The sequence below is a fragment of the Thamnophis sirtalis genome, unplaced genomic scaffold, assembly GCF_051295495.1.
Source record: "Thamnophis sirtalis isolate CommonGarterSnake01/CBP01778 unplaced genomic scaffold, rThaSir2_p1.2 scaffold_3, whole genome shotgun sequence".
Taxonomy (NCBI): Eukaryota; Metazoa; Chordata; class Lepidosauria; order Squamata; family Natricidae; genus Thamnophis; species Thamnophis sirtalis.
The window spans coordinates 122,266,127-122,284,999 of NW_028261383.1; the positions used below are offsets into that span (position 1 = coordinate 122,266,127).

Consider the following 18,873-nt stretch of genomic DNA (forward strand, 5'->3'; position numbering starts at 1 on the left):
CTCTGTGAGGCGTGACGTCCCAAAATGGCGCCGAAGCGCTTCCTCCTCCACTCTGGCGCCGCCCGCTTCTATTTCCGCTGCTCGAAAGACCCAATGGGAGCTGTCCCGTCCGCGAGACCCCACCCCACCCCCGGCGGCGCCAGCCAATGGGAGGAAGCGGAGGTTGAAGGCCCGCCAGGCGGGGTGGCGCGTCGAGTCCGCGATGCGGCGGCTGAGTCGGCGCGTTGGTGAAATTTCTGGAAGCGGCGGGGCGCTGTTGTTCGGGAGCGTGCCGACTCGGAATCCGTAGCCGGAAGAGTCGGGCGGGGAAGGCAAAGCAGCGTGGGGAGCATGAACCACAAAAGCAAGAAGCGCATCCGTGAGGCGAAGCGGAGCGCGCGCCCCGAGCTCAAGGACTCCCTCGACTGGACTCGCCACAACTATTGCGAGAGCTTCCCGCTGAACCCGGCGGGCTGCAAGGTGAGCGAGAAGGCTCGGAGGAGAGTCTGAGGAAGGAGACTGCGGCGGGTAAAGGGCGGCAGCGAAAGCCGCAGCCGGACAGGCTCTCATAGGGGATCAGATCCCTTCCCGAGGGGCGGGTCGGCTTTCACGTCAGATTCTGTAACCTTTTCCTCCGGGATCTCAAGTCGGGTTAGGTAGAGAGCGGTCTCTTTTCTTCGGCTGATCTTACCGACAGGAACCCCGCTTGGTAGGTTGGGCGCCGAGAGAGGTGAGGGGATTTACTCACCCCATGTCTCGGAGGGTGGGATTGTGTAGGCTCTTAGAGGTTCAAGATCGACCCTGAAAGATCGATGGGGCTATTTATCCTTTATTGTTGCTATGGTTATTCGTAGTGCTCTTAGTTAAAGTAGTGATCACTAAGTTATTTTCAATATAGAATGTTTGGCGGTCGAGAAACAACCCGAAGGTCCAGCGAAGGGGTCGTGGAGATGAAGAGTTTGGGGACAAGATAGGATCTCAAAAGTGAGGAGAGTCCTTAACACGTTGGCTAAAACCCCTCTCCTGTGTTGTATTTTGTATGGTTTGGGCTTCCATTAAAGTGGTGGGAAAGGAACTGTGATCACAAAAAGGAGGAGGTCAATTTATTTTCCAAAGCACCAGAAGGCAAGACAAGAAACAGTGGATGAAAACTAATCAAAGAGAGAACCTGGAATTAAGGGGAAACTTTGTAACAGTGAGGACAATTAACCAGTGGAACAGTTTGCAGAAATTGCAGGTACTCCATCACTGGAGGTTTTGCAGAAGAGACTGGACACTCAGTCACTTGTATGAAATGGTATAGGTTCTCCTGCTTGAGCAAGGGGTTGGACTAGAAGACCTCCGAGTTCCCTTCCAGCTCTATTCTGATGGTGCATAAACGATGCCTTGTTGAATTCAGCTGGACTTAATTGCTGTGGAAACTGTTTCTGCACAAGAATTGATGTTTGTCAGAGAGAACCTACACTTGTGTATTTTTAACTTTTTAATCACCAGAATTATAGATATGAATGGGATAATAAAGGGAAAAAGAAAAGGAAATGTTCATGACAGATAATTATTTTAAGATGTTTATGATATGCTGAGAATACATATTTATGTAAAATAGATTTCATACAATAATATGTGTAGGTAGAGATTAGTTTAGACAAAATATAGAAAGTGGAGAAAAGGTGAATTATAAAACGTAGATCTTGTAAGAATAGCAAGGAAGTGGTTGCCTCCTAAAAGTTAAGAGGAAATCTGCATGCTGCAAATGCTTGTATCTTTTATGTTTTCGTGGAATCCAGTCCTATTCACATAGTAGGAAACATTTTTAATTATATGTGGTGTAGTTCTTAGTAGCCGTTAATAAGATTAAGCAATAATTGGGTTGTTCACTACCAAGTTAAATTATGTCCAATTTTTAAATGGAACAGCAACTGAACCTACCATAAGCAACAATGTGGCATGCTACAAATAAAGTTGGTAAAATCTCATTCAAGTTGAGCTTAACTCATGGTCACTTAATGCAGTGGTCCCCAACCCCCGGTCCGCGGACCGGTGCCGGGCCGTGGAGTACCTGGCACCGGGCCGCGGAAGCCGGGTGTTCGCTGTCCCAGGCGGCCCCGCTGCGGGGAAACGGAAGCCCCGAGAACAAAACAGGCATCAACGCAGAGAACGGGAGCCTCGCAGAAACAGCCCTTCGGGCGCTTCCTCTGCAGCCGGAAGCTTCAGCGGCCAAGGCGGCTCCGCTTGAAGAGGCTCTTCGAAGCTTTTTCCGGCGCCGAGAGGAGGGCTAACCCGCCCTCCCTAGCCAGGGCTCCGGCTTCGCCACATGCAATGCTCGGCGCATCCCCCGCTGCTGCATGGCCTGCGAACCCCGGCAGCTCCGCTTTCCGGCTGCAGCGAAAGCGACAAGGCACCTGCCGAGCGGCCCCAGCCCAGTTGGCAGCGGGCATACGGTCCCAGCCCAGCCAGCCTCATCGCAGCGAGGGGCTCTTGGGGAAGCCGCCTTGCTCGCCCCCCGACCAGCTAATTTGCAGGGCGAGGCTTCCCCGGATGCAGTCCCGGCGACTTCCCTTCGGCTCGTCGGAGCTGCCCCGCGGCCAAGAAGTAGCTGGGAGGGCGGCCGCGGCTCCCCTGGGCGAGGCCTGACCATGTCTCGGGAGGCGCCCACGCGAGCACGGCTCAGCCGGCAGCCAGGCGGGCCTCCGGAAGCGCCGGCGTTCCTCTTCAGTGGGATCGCCGAGAGGCCGAGGGCAGAGCCGCTCCCTTCCTCCCCATGGAGCCCACCGTGGGGAGGGGGCGAGGAGGGAACCGCTGCCCGTCCTGGCAGGTGGGGGCGGTGGTTCACCGGGGAGACGATCCGGAGGTAAGCACGGCTGACGACCACGCCCGCCCACCCACCTCCTTGCGGGCCACTTTGGCCTCGGCGTGCTGGAACTTGGACACCCTGAACAGGCTCATGCACCTTTCCCCGCACCTCTGAAGGACGCCGACCAATGACCGCCCTCTGGGCTAGTGCCCAGAACCGCTTCGCGGGAGCCCTGTGGGCGGAGGGGGTGGGCAGGCAGGGGCGCAGGGTCGCGAACAACGCCCCCCCACCCCTGCGCGTGCTCAGCAGGCCACGGTAAAATTATCAAAGGCTGACTGGTCCGCGGCGATAAAAAGGTTGGGGACCACTGACTTAATGGACTTCAGCTTATTAAGTATCTATATGTTTAGACAAATTTCATGCCAGTAAGATATATCAGTATAAAATAATAGAAGATGGAAATGGATGTGGGTCCATTTTAGTTTCAGATATAAAGTACTTCATTTTCAACCAGGGATATTTGTTTTTGGAACTGCAGTCAAGACTGCAGTTTCCATTTTTTTCCATCAGACCTACACTATATTGCCAAAAGTATTTGCTCACCCATCCAAATAACCAGAATCAGGTGTTCCAATCACTTCCATGGCCACAGGTGTATAAAATCAAGTACTTAGACATGCAGACTGTTACAACAGAAACCAGAAAAGCTACTGGATTCAAAGTTACAATACCCAGTCCCCTCCTCTCTCTGCAATCACATGAGTACATTTTGGGCACTTGGTCCACATTTATGAGCATTTGCAGCATCATAAAGTCACATGACCGGGATTTACAATGTTTTTGCTAGAAGAAGGCATCTACTTCCAGTTTCTGGCAAAAAACATTCCACAGTGAACAATGGACTTATTTTATGATTGCTTCAGTAAAAAGGTCATAAAATCAGGTGCAGTCTCATGGTGATCCGCTTAACTTACCATCAAAACTTATAATCAAAATTGCGGACTTAATTGTGGTCATAAGTTGAGGATTACCTGTAATAGCAAATTCATACCCTACTGGTCTTTATTTCTCTGTTGCTTTCCCAGTTAAAACTTTTATCTCCTACTTTGCTAACAGGCACATATTTCAAAATCTATTGCTGTGAAAACCTCCATGCCATTTGATGTTTCTGAGGATAAGAGATTGGATAAGGCTCTTAAATGCTTTTAGATTAGATTGAGAAGGATTCTTTGTTGTTCTCCTTGTCCATTACTTGTACCTGAAGATTTTTCAGGGTGGAATTGTGTAATACTTTGCATCATGTGCACACAAGTGTAGCACCTCACTTAAGCTCTTTAAAGCAAATGAGTCTTTTCCAGGTTTGTGAGGCTGCTTTAAACAGTTGCAGGTAAGTTCTAGATCATGCCTCAGTGCACTCCCATGCAAGGGCTCTTTTCAAACTGAGTGCAAGGCACTACAAAGACCTGTCTAAGCTGTTCTTCAAATAATGGGATAGGTTTATTCTCTGCACCTTCTTCCTGATGGGCAAGAGGAAATAAAATTCCAATTTACCATCCACACAAGTTTATTTAGAAATGTAGTACAGTATTTGAAATGCATATTAAGCAGCACTTTTTTTGCACATTTGTCTGTCATAGGCAAAAACTAATGATCAGCTTGGTAGCTATCATTTGAAACATTTTTCATTAAGATTTTGATTATATATTTGCTTACCTGTGAGTAATTGTGAACTTAACAGCAGTTCTTTATGGGATTCTATAGTTTAACAAATTAAAATGGCAGAATTTTTATAAGTAGAAGTACAGTGGAATTGCCTCGTGTAAAAATTATCTCACAAGTTATATTACAAACACTTCTATTTCAAAATTAAAAAATAAAATCCATTTCATCTAGCAATACCTGAATAAATTTATGCAATTTATAAGGAAAACAAAAGTTTAACATAATCTTAAAACATTTTTGTTGACTTTGTGGGTCTCATTCTGTGGGGCTAATAGGATCATTAATGTTCTACTGTATTATATTCTTTGTTACATCATTTTAAAGATAGTTCTTCATCCATTCTTATAGGATAATGTGGAAAGAGCAGATGCCCTCCATTTGTCAGTGGAAGAATTCATTGAAAGATACGAGAAACCTTATAAGCCTGTTGTCCTGTTAAATGCTGAGGCAGAGTGGTCAGCCCAAGAGAAGTGGACTCTGGAACGTCTGAAGCGCAAATACAGGAACCAGAAATTCAAATGTGGGGAGGACAACGACGGTTATTCTGTGAAAATGAAGATGAAATATTACATTGAATACATGGAGACTACACGAGATGATAGTCCTCTCTATATATTTGACAGCAGTTATGGGGAACATCCAAAGCGCAAAAAACTTTTGGAGGACTATAGGGTACCCAAATTCTTCACTGACGATTTGTTCAAATATGCAGGAGAGAAGAGAAGGCCACCTTACAGGTATCAACTAGCTAACCTCAAGGACCAAAAGTCTGGCTTATAGGCCAGTGAATGTCCCTTATTCTCATTTGTCCTACTCATTCAGACCAGGCACTAAGGGTTGTTTAGACTTTTTGATGTACACAGTAAAACAGGATGGCTTTCCAAATAGCAGCTACATTTAAGTTATAACTCATAAATCACTTAAAGCCAGATAAAGTTTTTTATGTTTTTTTAAAAGGTGAACTTGTGTAGTCAGTGGTCTTTTCGCTTTTCTTACCAATACTGCTCTTAGCCAATAAAGTACTCTCTGAATGGGTCAAAAGGCAATACTGAGTACAGATTCTGTACATGAATACAGTTTGAATACATGAATAGCACTGGATTGATAATAGTTGCTCTACTGTTTACCATATATACTCGAGTATAGGCCGACCCGAATATAAGCCGAGGCACCTAATTTTACCACAAAAAACTGGAAAAGTTATTGACTCGAGTATAAGCCTAGGGTGGGAAATGCAGCAGCTACCGATAAATTTCAAAAATAAAAATAGATACCAATAATGCCATTGCCCATTGAATAACATATACAGCCTGCCTGTGCCCATTAAATATACAGTAGCCATTGTAAAAATTTGCTCTGCATAACAAATTATTATCACACAATACCGGTGTATTCAATGAAATACTTCACTCACCTCATGATGCTGATGTCCCGCTGTGATGATGATGTCCCGCCTCCTATGACACACGGCACAGTGATTCCTATCATTGGATCACTGTACCAGAGGAGGTGGGACATCGCTATGTGGCTGCTTGCCATAACAAGGAGGAGGTGGGACATCGTTGCAGAGCGGCAGGAGGGGGAGGAAGGGGAATCGTAAGATAGCCCTGCATTACATTAGAACGTGAGGAGGGGGGATGGTGCGGTGCACGCTGCGCGGCAAACTGACACAGAGGGAGGGGAAACTCAGGGGCACTGGGCCATTCACGAGCGTCACCCAGCGGCATGGCCCCGCCCCTTTTTCTCCTCCATTTCAGGCAAATTTTTCACTGACTCGAGTATAAGCCGAGGCAGCTTTTTTCAGCTCAAAAAGTGGGCTGAAAAACTAGGCTTATACTTGAGTATATACAGTAAATGCATCTATTGTGCAGTTCTGGATTAGATTGTTTAGACAACAATGTCCATAGTTGGATTCTACTATCATTGGGGGAAAAAACATTTTATTCATCTTTGCCTTTAAGATAACTGCTAGGGCATACTTTTGGATGATTGTGTTAGATTGTTGAAATGTTAAAAAAGAATGGAGGATATTTTCTATCTATTCTTGACATTGTTCTTTTTAGTAATGATGCTTTGCATTCTTTTCTTTTTTATTCTCCTACATTAAAAATAGTCAGATTTTGAAATCCTTTCTTCATAGAGTGTTCATGGTACACTCTGAAAACCATTCCACACTTGGCCAGGATTCACATTTTGTAAAATAAACTACATACCGTATTTTTCGGAGTATAAAAACGGCCCATTTTTCACTCATTTCTGCCCTCCCCACCCCCCAGGAGCACTCTATAAGCTGCGTAAAGACTAATCACGACCATTTTGGTGAAAGGGGTGGGGTTTTGGGAGGCAAAAAATGCTGTATTCAGTGTATAAGACACATCCAGATTTTCAGCCTCTTTTTTGAGGGAAAAAGGTGCGTCTTATAGGCCGAAAAATACAGTAGCTGTCTTGAAATGTTTTATATTCCATTAGGAAAGGGAGTACAAATTAGAATTCTATTTTTTATTCAGAAATATGAAAATAATCTTTCTGAAAACTTTTGCATTATGGAACAAAATATTTAGGTCTGCTTTAGAAAAGGAAAGGAAATCTTTATTTTTGGGGAAACGTTAACAAGAAAAATAATTATGTTTTCTAATATTGCAGGTGGTTTGTGATGGGCCCACCTCGTTCAGGAACAGGCATTCACATTGACCCTCTGGGAACCAGTGCATGGAATGCTTTAGTCCATGGACATAAGCGCTGGTGTCTCTTCCCTACCAGCACTCCCAGAGAACTGATCAAAGTGACCCGTGAAGAAGGAGGCAATCAGCAAGATGAAGCCATTACTTGGTTCAGAGTAATATATCCCCGAACGCAACTTGCCACTTGGCCTTCCGAGTTCAAACCTTTGGAAATAGTACAAAAACCTGGAGAGACTGTGTTTGTGCCAGGTATGTGTATTTGTTAAGCTAAGTCTATTTTATTTTACAGTAAGGATGGTCAATCTATGGTCCTTTGTTGGGGGGGGGGGGGCGCTCCACTGCCTCCTTCATTCTTGTCATTGCATTTTGCTAACGTCAAAGCTCCAAATTATGTATGTTTTAGAGGGGAAAAGAATAAAAATTCTAATACTCACAAAACAAATTTTTTTTGGGGGGACAACAAGTGTAGGTTTATGAACGTGTGGCATGACCCCCCCTCTTTCTTAGATTTACTAACCAAGGTATCCTGGAGAACTCAACCTATACTTTTTTTGCATTTTTATATATTTTGTTACTATGTCTCTAACAAGGTCATATTATATTGTATCATAATACAGCAGAAATCAGTCTGGTGACAAAGAATGTGCACATTTAATCTCCAAAGCCCTTCTCAAAGACTCAGGATGTCATTCGCCTTTGGAAGACCATAAGCTTAAAAGCACCATTGTTTTAGGAGGCAAGCTATAGATTAATCACTGCTTACTGTAGATGTTAGGGTTCCTTCTCTAATTTAATTCACAAGAAGTGATTGTCTACATCTCCTGTAGAAGAATATACTCTAATTAGATAATCTTTTTATGAAGATCCCTAAGCCTTTTAACACAGCTGCCATTCCTTAAAATCAAACATCTAGAAAATCTGCAAAGGCTTCTCTTTATATATCCAATAGTATAATGAACATAAAGGAAACATTACACATGGATCGACGAATAAACGTAATATAAAGTGAGTTGTTCAGAAAGAAAACTGAAATAGGGATGCTCTAAAGAATTAGAATGTTATGGAAATTATGGTGAATGAATCCATGAATAATGTCTTCTGAGTGACAGACACCTTAATTAGTGCAGTCAGGCTATTGAGAGGCTGATCATTCTTAAATAACTTCTTAAAATCAGTTACGTCAATGCATTAATACAGCTACTTGTGCAAAGGTCATTTTACATAGTTGGGAGAAGTAATTTTCCATATTCTTTCAGAGTTTCATCAAATGGAAATAAAGTCCCTATAGTCAATCGGATTAAATAATTTTACTTACTAAAACATGGTGTAATCATTATGATGTTGTATGATACCAGGGAGATCCAGGCTCAAGTTCACCCTTACACATGGAAGTTCATTGAGTGATTTTGGGCAGTCACACATTTTCAGCTTAAAATTGGATAAATAATTTGTCATGGTTTAATAATGTCTAAGGTGATACATGATATTTTCAGTTCACAAGAAACTGAACGTGGATTGCAGTCATGTTCTATGTTAGCTACTTGTTTATTTTATTAATTATAATTTAAGAGTGTTTTAACAAAATAAGATAACTTTACTTGTCTTTTTTTTTTTACTGTGAGCACACTGGCCCACATTAAAAATGAAATTCTGTTGCCTGTTCAGAAATATTCCACCTTTGAATTCAAGAGTATTCCAACACCAAATCTTCACTGGCATTATTTGTTAAAGATAAATAAAAGCTAGAAAATTTAGTGATATTTGATTTTAACCAATTTCATCATACAAAAGTGTGGTATACCTTATGAATATTTTAATTACTGTCTAAAAAAGTCATCTGTACATAATTTTTATCAAAACTTAAAAAAAGAAGATAAAATTATGCAAACTAATATAAATCGGGGAATAAGAAATAGAGATAAAGAAAAAATCAGACAAAAGGTGCAAGAAAAAATAGAAAAAAGATGCAAAAAGTGGCTTCCTGTATTCTTCATTCTTGTTACAAGTACAATTATATTTTAACCTCTCTCTCTCTCTAGTTACATCATAATCTTTCATTCCCCTTGATTTTCTAATAATTTCCGATATGTCAACCATTTGTTCTTGTCCTTTCAGTCTGGTTTCAGGCCTGGTTACGGCACCGAAACCGCTTTGGTCGCACTGACTGATGATCTCTGGCAAGCCAAGGATAGAGGGCATTCCTCTATCTTGGTGCTTCTTGACCTCTCAGCGGCCTTCGATACCATCAACCATGGTATCCTTCTGCGGCAGCTGGAAGAGGGAGTGGAAGGCACCGTTTTACGGTGGTTCTCCTCTTACCTCTCTGGCAGGTCGCAGTCGGTGTTGGTCGGAGGACAGAGGTCGACCCCTAGGCCCCTGGAATACGGGGTCCGCAGGGCTCGGTCCTGTCCCCCCTCCTATTTAACATCTACATGAAGCCACTGGGTGAGATCATTCGGTGGTACGGGATTAAATACCATCAGTATGCCGATGATACCAAGCTGTATCTGTCCGTCCCTTGCCAACTCAGTGAAGCGGTAGAAGTAATATGCCAGTGCCTGGAAGCTGTCGGTCTGGATGGGAATGAACAAGCTTGCGCTCAACCCTGATAAGGCTGAGTGGCTTTGGATGCTGCCTCCCCAAAACAGTCCAGACATTCCACCTTTAAACCTGGGGGGTGAAATCTTACACTCCTCAGAGGGGGCCCGCAACTTGTGCGTTCTCCTGGACCCGCAGCTGACACTAGAACATCATTTGTCAGCTGTGACCAGGGGAGCTTTTGCCCAGGTTCGCCTGGTGCACCAGTTGCGACCCTATCTGGACCAGGAGGCACTCCAAATGATCACTCATGCCCTCGTCACCTCAAGGCTCAACTACTGTAACGCACTCTACATGGGGCTGCCCCTGAAGAGTGTTCGGAGACTACAATTGGTCCAGAATGCAGCCGCGCGAGCGATATTGGGTGTACCTAGGTACACCCACGTTACACCTATCCTCCGCAAGCTGCACTGGCTCCCCATTGGTCTCCGAACACACTTCAAGGTGCTGGTTATTACCTTTAAAGCCCTAGATGGCCTAGGACCTGGATATCTCCGTGACCGCCTCCTGCAACATACCTCCCAGTGCCCAATAAAATCGCACAGGGCGGGCCTCCTCTGAGTACCGTTGACTGCGCAGTGCCGTCTGGCAGCTCCTTGGGGGAGAGCCTTCTCTGTAGCTGCCCTAGCCCTTTGGAATGATCTACCCCCTGAGATCCGGACCCTCCCCACTCTCTCGGCCTTCTGTAAGTCTGTTAAGACCTGGCTGTTCTGGCAGGCCTGGGGCTGTTGATCTAGATTGATCTTCAGCCCCATTAAGATTGAGTGTATGTCCTTTTAACTCATCTTTGTTCTGTATTTTAAACTTTTTTTTAAATGCTTTTAAACTGTTTTTATGTAAGCCGCCCGGAGTCCTTCGGGATTGGGCGGCATACAAATCTATTAAAATTGGAAATTGTTTGATGTTTTTCTTCTATGACCTGCTTTCTGAGCTGAAATCCTTAAGGGAGCTTGGGGGCTCTACCTGTGGTTATACATATCCCCTAGTCTCAATCCCCAAGTCCCACTGTCTAGAGAATTTACTCATCTGATAAACACAGGTAGAAAAGTTAGTATCATATAATCCCCTTTCTACGCAGATAATTTCAGCCTGTGTCTACTGGAATTTTACATAAAAAGGAGTACAAATTTGTCAGCTTTTGCAAAAAAGGATCCCCTCCCCCCATCCCTTCTACTCTCTGCCCAATTCTCCATTCTCTACAATATTTCTGGAAAACTAAAAGGAGAACTTGTGTTGGAAATTTAACACAGAATTAGTTACTATTAATGATCAGACCTTTGGGATATATTACAAAGAAAACATGTAAAACAAACAAGCTATTTATTGATTGTAAAGTTACAGTTAAAACAGTGATATACATATTTTCTTCTGTTGATGATCATAAGCTTCTGCAGTGTTGCATTTGTAGGTGGCTGGTGGCATGTTGTTCTCAATCTTGACACGACTATTGCTGTCACTCAGAATTTTGCCAGCTGTACAAACTTCCCTGTGGTGTGGCACAAGACAGTAAGGGGAAGACCGAAGTTATCTAGAAAATGGTACAGGTGAGAGATGTCAATGTTATTTCAATGATTTCCCAGGTGCGGGTTGGATAAGCCAGCTGTTGCTTCCTAGAGCAATGCAGACACCTGGAATAATGCTTAATGTAATATGTGAAATGTAAATCTAATTAAGTTTTTTGCATTTTGGAAAGACTTTCTGGGCAGTCTGGCTTGTAATAGCAACATGGTCCATGGAGTCCAGAAGAAGAATTAGGCTTCTGGATTTCAAGATTCATTAAGGTGACTCAACTATATATTTAAAAGTTATAGTTTTAAGGCTGAGAATGTTTGATCACTCAGTTATTAAACACAAAAGTAATATTAAAGTGATTACTGATTAAAGTTATTTTAATGTTTTAATTAAATAAATACAATTAAAGATGAAGCTTCCTAACTTTACTGTGGATGTAAAGGCATCCCAACTAGCTCCAGGATTTCTAAACTTTTGCAGAGCAATAGTCTTCTGTATCCTACCAAGCATTGCTGGATCAAATCAAAGGTTAGGTATTACAGTCCCATAACAATGTGTCACCTGGTCTTTGGGAAACCAACAGATTCAGTAGGTCCATGCAGGCAATAGCCCTCTCTTGTTATATTTTTGGTAAGCAGTTTCATACTTTTAAGAAAAATATTAATAGTCTGTTCTGTTGTAGGATTAATTTGGGTCATGTTTTTAAGAACAGAATTTGTACATTCCACTACTCATTTCATTAGCTACCTAAGATAGATAATATTTTATAGCTGTAGTAGTTTGATATTCCATAGGTTGAGTGCAAATGTCAATTCCTGGGTTGGTGGGTTTAATGCCAGTTAAACACTTAGGGAAAACCTTTAAAAATGAAGTGAAATGAGGACGATAGGGGGGGAAACTGATTTCAGCAATGAAATATTTTGCTTCCTAAATTAATAAAATGGGCAGTAAAAGCTGAATTTTGAGAGAACAGAGTAAGCTGCCGTCCATTATGGAGCCCCACCTGGGAAGACGCCTTGGCAAAGTCCCAAGCAAAACTTCCCTGAGATGGATAATAATCTTGCAAAGGAAACATTTTTGAGACAACCGTTTCTTCTTTTCTTTGGTAACAAATATGTTATGACCCAGTTTATTAGCTTTTACCAAGTCACTACTTTTTAATGTATTGCTTGAGGAGGAGAGCAGGGCATATTCTTGTTATATTTTGTTATGCTATAAAATACTGAGTGGCCTATGAAATAAAGTAGGGTATGTTGTACTCTTTCATCTCTTTAAAACATAATGCTTTTATCCTCTTTATTTATACACCCCAAGGGTCCTCAAGCAGGAACACCCTGAACTAGCTGTACTAGCAGATTCTGTTGACTTGCAAGAATCAACGGGCATTGCTTCAGACAGTTCTAGTGATTCATCTAGTTCTTCCAGCTCCAGTTCTTCAGATTCTGATTCAGAGGTAAGGACCAGGCTGCTGCAGATTACACCTGCATTAGAACTAAACAACACCTGCTACTTAACCCAAGCTATAGCTATACATAAAGACAAAAAAAAACTGTCTATAAAAAAGGAGAGGTAAGATTCAACCAAAATCAATGACATTATTAATTGAAAAAGAAATCCTGAGAAGGATCTGTCTGTCCCGCGTGGTACTGGAGGACGGTACCTTGAAAGAGCTATCTTCTCCATTTCATACAAAGTTGCAAACTCTGCTTCTGCCGATTATACCAATTAACATATTCAGAAGAAATATTTTAGAGACAAACTGTGTGTGTGTGTGAATGGCATTCATACTTCTGTTATGTCCTCCTCCAAATAGGATATTTCATTCTCCCCACCCCCAAAAGTAAACCATTAATAGACCACAAAAGAGTGATTGAGTATTAAGCTTAATGTTGAGGAAAGAGAGGCTTACAGTATGTTGGTGAGCCTTTCTTCCATTGTGGCTTCTTCTACTTGGAGATTTAATTGAGGCAGCTGGTCTTCAATTGGTACCGGTTAAGGCCAGCTCTCTCTATAAGAAGACATCTACAACTTGGTTATGGACAGGCATAATATAAATTATGTCTTATCTCTTACTGCATTGCTGGTTATCATTCATCAACCCTTTTCTGGATGTCGAGCTCCCTTTTGGGTAAAGGCCATTCTGCCGTTTCTTGTGTGTTGTTTGCATGCACTTTGTAGCATGGTTTCCTCAAATTCCCTTTAATCTGGACCATCTTGGCAAGTTACCTGGGTTTTTTTTCATCCTATTACTTCCAACAAAGTGAATAGAGTTCTATCTGAACCATTGTGAGCTAGATCCTTGCCTATCCTGGCTCTTTGTGTAGTTGGGAAGGGTGGATAATTCTGTGGACCTGGGAAAAATACCTATTTGTAGGCGGGTTTTATGCCAGTAGCCTATAAAGAGGCATTAATCATCTCCTTAGGGGGGTCTTCTCTGGATAATTATCATCTGGTCTCCAACCTTTTTGTGACAAAATGTGTTGAGACACTTGTTTGGGATCAACTACAGAGCACTGTACAAGTGGGTTATCTGGACTTGGTATCTGGGTTCACACCCTGGCAATGGATAGAGTTGGCATTGGTTGCTTTGTTGATGAATTACATCAGTACCTGGACATGGATAGTTTGCTAATTCTGGTGCTTTTGGACCTTTTAACAGCCTTCAGTATAATTCACCATGATGTTCTTCAAGATGGGGTATAGGGATTGGAGGCACTGTTTTGTAGTAGTTCTGCTATTTACTTTGTAATTCAAATTGATGGTAGTTGCAAGGGAGAGAATAGCACATAACTGCAGGTCAGAGACACTCTAGAAGTCCTACCACAGCCTGGAGTTTTGTGTGATTTTGGATGGAAGAGAACAGGCTCAAATTAAACCTTAGTTATACATTAAGGTTTTTCTACAATCCCTGTTTTGTTTCTGCATAGGGTTAAAGCAGTGTTTCTCAACCTTGGCGAATGCATTCGCTGGCTGGGGAATTCTGGGAGTTGAAGTCCGGACATCTTCAAGTTGCCAAGGTTGAGAAACACTGGGTTAAAGCATATAAGTAGTCCTTGCTTAACGTCCATTTGTTCAGCAACCATTCAAAATTACACTGGTGTTGAACAAAGAAATTACTAGTCCTTAAAATTCTGGCCATTGCAATGCCTCCCATAACTGCCTTTGGGCTGCCTACCAACTTAACTACCACCACCTGGCTCTGCTCCTCACCATACCATGTGCCACTGCTGTACCAGCTAGGGCCTTCTTTTGCTCCAGAGCCTTTCATAGGACTTCTGCTCGTGTAGAGGAGCAGCGTGCAGTGTGGTAGACAGGGCTTCTGACAGTAGGATAGAAGGGCAGCCAAATGGACAGAGATGAGGGGGAGGTAAATGGATGAGGGTAGTTTAAGTGGAGGCAGTCTCTAATCTTTTTCCAAGAATGGCTTGGATCCGATGAGTCCTCACTTAATGACTATGGGATTCATTGAATAACCACAGCTAGGCTTGCTAAAACTGCCATTACTAAGTGGAACAGTCACATGACACTTTATTTAATGACAGTTGCTAATCCCAATTATGGACTGTTAAGTGAGGACTAGTTGTACTGGATGTTGTTCCTCAAATGTCATGGCTTCTTTTTCTGATGAAGCCTTTTGCAGTTTTGAAATTATTTATTTAACTTATTATTTTGTGTTTAGTGCGATTCTAGCTCTGAAACCGAAGGAATGGTGCATCGAAGAAAAAAGCGGAGAACATGCAGCATGATGGGAAATGGTGATACTACCTCTCACGATGACTGTGTGAGCAAAGAGCGTAGCTCCTCCAGGTATTAAATCAAAATACTTATTCTTACCAGCCAGGGATAAAAGTTAGTGAGATCTATAGCTGTGAACTAAACTAGATTGCAGTCAGAGAATAATTGGGAATATCTACAAAGAATAAAGCTTATCACATTATATGTAACCAGATATCCCATTTCTAATGCTCTAAACTGATTTTTTTCCTATTTATCAAAAGTCTTGAGGAAGTCTTTTTTCATTAATTCTAAGTCTTTTGTCAAACTATTCTCTTCACGTAAACAGTATGCACACAATTGAAAATGCTGTTGTTGAGTTATTAGATCAAATGTTATACTTGTAAAAGACTTTAAAATACTACAATTAGTAATGGAGGAATAAGAATTTAGTGTGCAATTACATAATGGAATGTCTTATATAATTAATTCCCTGTAGTGCTGTTGCCATAAATACCTACATGGTAACTATATTCTATCAAAGATTATTATTTATATTAGATCTTCCTTTTTAAAATTGTGTATGTTGATATGACTGGGAGATTATGGTTGGGCTACTAAGTGACTAAAAGCAACAAGGTCACATAAGAAAGTAACACCATCTTTCTTTTTTAGATTATTCATTATAAATCAAATAGAAATAGAAATCAAATAAATAAAATTTATTTATTTAGCTTTTGCTTAAGAGAAAATCTTGAATCTACAGATCTTATATTTCTGTGGCAAGGGATGCGGTGGTTCAGTGGCTAAGACGCTGAGCTTGTTGATCAGAAAGGTAGGCAGTTCAGCTGTTCAAATCCCTAGCGCCACATAACGGAGTGAGCTCCTGTTACTTGTCCCAGCTTCTGCCAACCTAGCAGTTTGAAAGCACGTAAAGAAATGCAAGTAGAAAAATAGGGACCACTTTGGTGGGAAAGTAATAGTGCTCTGTGCGCCTTTGCCGTTAGTCATGCTGGCCACATGACCACTGAGACATCTTTGGACAGCGCTGGCTCCTCGGCTCAGAAACAGAGATGAGCACCGCCTCCAAAGCTGGAAACAACTAGCACGCATGTGCTGGAGAACTTTTACCTTTAGCTATATTTCTCTGGACAAAATCTCAGGGTAAATAGCTCATCCCTCTTAATTTTTTGTATCTAAATTCTCACCAAATGTTGAATGATTAAAGGCTCTTTCTCTAGTTCCTTCTGATTTCATTTGTTGTCACAATGAAAGAGATTCCTTTGATGTTGAAGAAAATAGGATTACTTACAAGAAATCTAAGATGCATAGTTTTCCAAGGAAATACTGTATTGTCACTTGCATGTTATAAGAAACTTGCCATTACAGTTATTTATATATTTTTTATTTTGACAGAATTAGGGAATCTTGTGGAAGTCGTGCTCATCCATGAAAGATAACAAGACCTTCTGCAAATAGTTGCAACCTGCCAGATGTCTTCTATTCTTCCCACCAGCTATACTCTTGAAGTTTTTTGAAGACTTCCCCACTCCATTTTTATTTTAAAATCTAAACTTTTAACTTCTATTCCCTGTTATCAAAGTCTGACATCTTGCTAACTAAAGGAGAACACTCAAGATTTCTATGTGTTCAAATTTTTTTTCCTTCTCATATTCTACAAGACAACGGTAATCAACGGAAGGCAGTGTTGATGTCTATAAAGTCATACTATACTTTCCAACACTATACAGTCAACAATGGAAATGGCAAATTTCTACTAACAAAACTGTCTTTTAAAACAAACCCTGCTCCAATATTGTCATATGTTTACAAGACGAATTCTAGTGCATTAACAACTGGGGGTCAGACATACAACCGTTAGTCTGCAATTGGCCAGCAGATCTTTCATTGTAGCACAAGCAAACCAAGATGATTCTCCTATTGTGTAAATTATTACATGTAAAAGCACCTTTTATAATTCTGAATATATTGATAACATCAATCCAACCATGGACTAATGAGACTCTTATGAAAATATTGTTTGAACCAGCAGTTCATCATCATTGCTTTGCTTTTTTTTTTCTATTTTAATATTTTTTAAAAAACTGCAGATACTTGCAGTCACTTTGGAAGTATAACCCAGAAACAAATGGAGATGGGAGAAACTAGCTGCCTCATTTATCTCCCTGTGGGAATTTCTGGAAACATGAAAGTAGAAGGATTTGTTCCTAAAAGGAGTGGGTAGAGTCTGAATAAATATAAATAAAATATCTATTTAATGAGGAACTGCTTTTTGGGAGCCTACAAACTTTCTACTGTTATCTACTGTTCTAGTGTTGTAGATATTTGAGGTGTGTTTATTCTGTCCTGAATAATGTGGTTGTATATCTGTCATGACAGCTGGATTATTTCAGGATGTGCTGCTGTTTCAATGGCACTTTTGTTGGTAACAGAGACTGGTATTCTGTTCTGAGGTGCGCTTATAACTCCATTTATGAAGGTAATTCCATTCCAAGTTGAAAAGATTAGATAAGCAAAATGAAAATATTCTGTACACTGATCACCCTTGAAAATGCAATAAGTGATTATTGAGATTTTCTTACAAGGTATGGAGTGCAGGTTATTTAATTCTATTCTATATAACTGAAGATGCCTAAGAAAATCCATATTTAATGGACGGTGGAATGTGAAATCAGCTTGTGCATGGCCATTTACTAACTGACTCCTGGCCAGAGTTAGGGTGTCGAAGGAGTGGCAATTTTAGTTGACTGTTCCTTATGAAGAGATGTTAAAGTAAGGAGTACAAAATTTTCAAAAATTGCTCCATTCTCTATGTATCTTTCCCCTAGTAGGAACCTCATTTCAAAATCTCATTTCTCTCTGCAAATGGAATTTACTTTTTAGGTAGGATGTTCTGGAACAGCCCATTATGTTTCTGAATACACTTAAATCTTGTTTGACTAGACCTTGATACCATGAACTATGGCTTGGGTTTTAAGATTCATTAAGAGTTCAAGTTGCAGGTTCTGTGCACCCAAACAGGCAGAAACGCTTCCTTTAAAACTAGAAATCTGTTATATTTGTGACACAAGGAATCAGATAAATCTATTCACTTATATGTTCTTATTTTGGATTTTAATCAGGAAGTTAGTATGACAAAAAATGAGCATTGTTTTGACTAATAAAAAAGAACCCTACATATGTGGTATTTCCTATATAATGGAATCTGATTTTTCAAAACAAAGAAATAAACCTGAAGCTTTTTTGTTTGGTTTGCATGAAAAGTTACTAATGATGGCATTCTTAGCAATAGTAGCCATAGACAGTAGTGGAATGGCATAAGTTTTTAAATCTTTTTAATAATGATGAGGTTTGTTTATAACAGCTGTTTGCTTCTGATGTTACATTTTATATTTCAGATTCCCAAATTCATAAATAAACTTGGTTATTCCTTCTTTTAAAAAAGAATTAAATTTTATTTATAAAATTGGGCATACTTGTACATGAGACTTAAATTAGGATTTGCCTCCAGTACTAACAATTATAGCTTTATGTAGTGATTAATTTGGTTTAGCTGTGGTTTTTCTCCTATATTTTTCTCCTATTAAGCTAAAGCCAGTTTACCAAGTTATAAGAAGGTCTTCTAAACAATGTATTTAGACTAAACACTAAGATGGGCTTTTGTCATCCTCTTTTGAAGATGCTTTTTTAAATTATCTTTATGAATCCCAGGAAGATACATGTTTTGAATGAACTACATGTATAATAACTCAGTCCTGGTATTTTTTTAAAAAATAATTCTTGTTACAAAGTTAATTTCTAGTTGATTGTTAATTCCACTTTAGTCACCATTTACCAGGTAAAATACATGTT

At 40.9% G+C, this 18,873-nt stretch overlaps 1 protein-coding gene across 1 annotated transcript; it reads left to right on the plus strand.

Annotated features, from left to right (window-relative positions):
• Nucleotides 1-216: 216 nt before the first annotated feature.
• JMJD6 (jumonji domain containing 6, arginine demethylase and lysine hydroxylase) lies at nucleotides 217-17,286 on the plus strand. The gene is made up of 7 exons (XM_014059245.2): nucleotides 217-459; nucleotides 4,844-5,232; nucleotides 7,139-7,425; nucleotides 11,183-11,318; nucleotides 12,601-12,739; nucleotides 14,966-15,093; nucleotides 16,417-17,286. The coding sequence occupies exons 1-7, from the start codon at nucleotides 331-333 to the stop codon at nucleotides 16,451-16,453; spliced, it is 1,245 nt and encodes a 414-aa protein (XP_013914720.2). The 5' UTR covers nucleotides 217-330; the 3' UTR covers nucleotides 16,454-17,286.
• The last annotated feature ends 1,587 nt before the right edge of the window (nucleotides 17,287-18,873 follow it).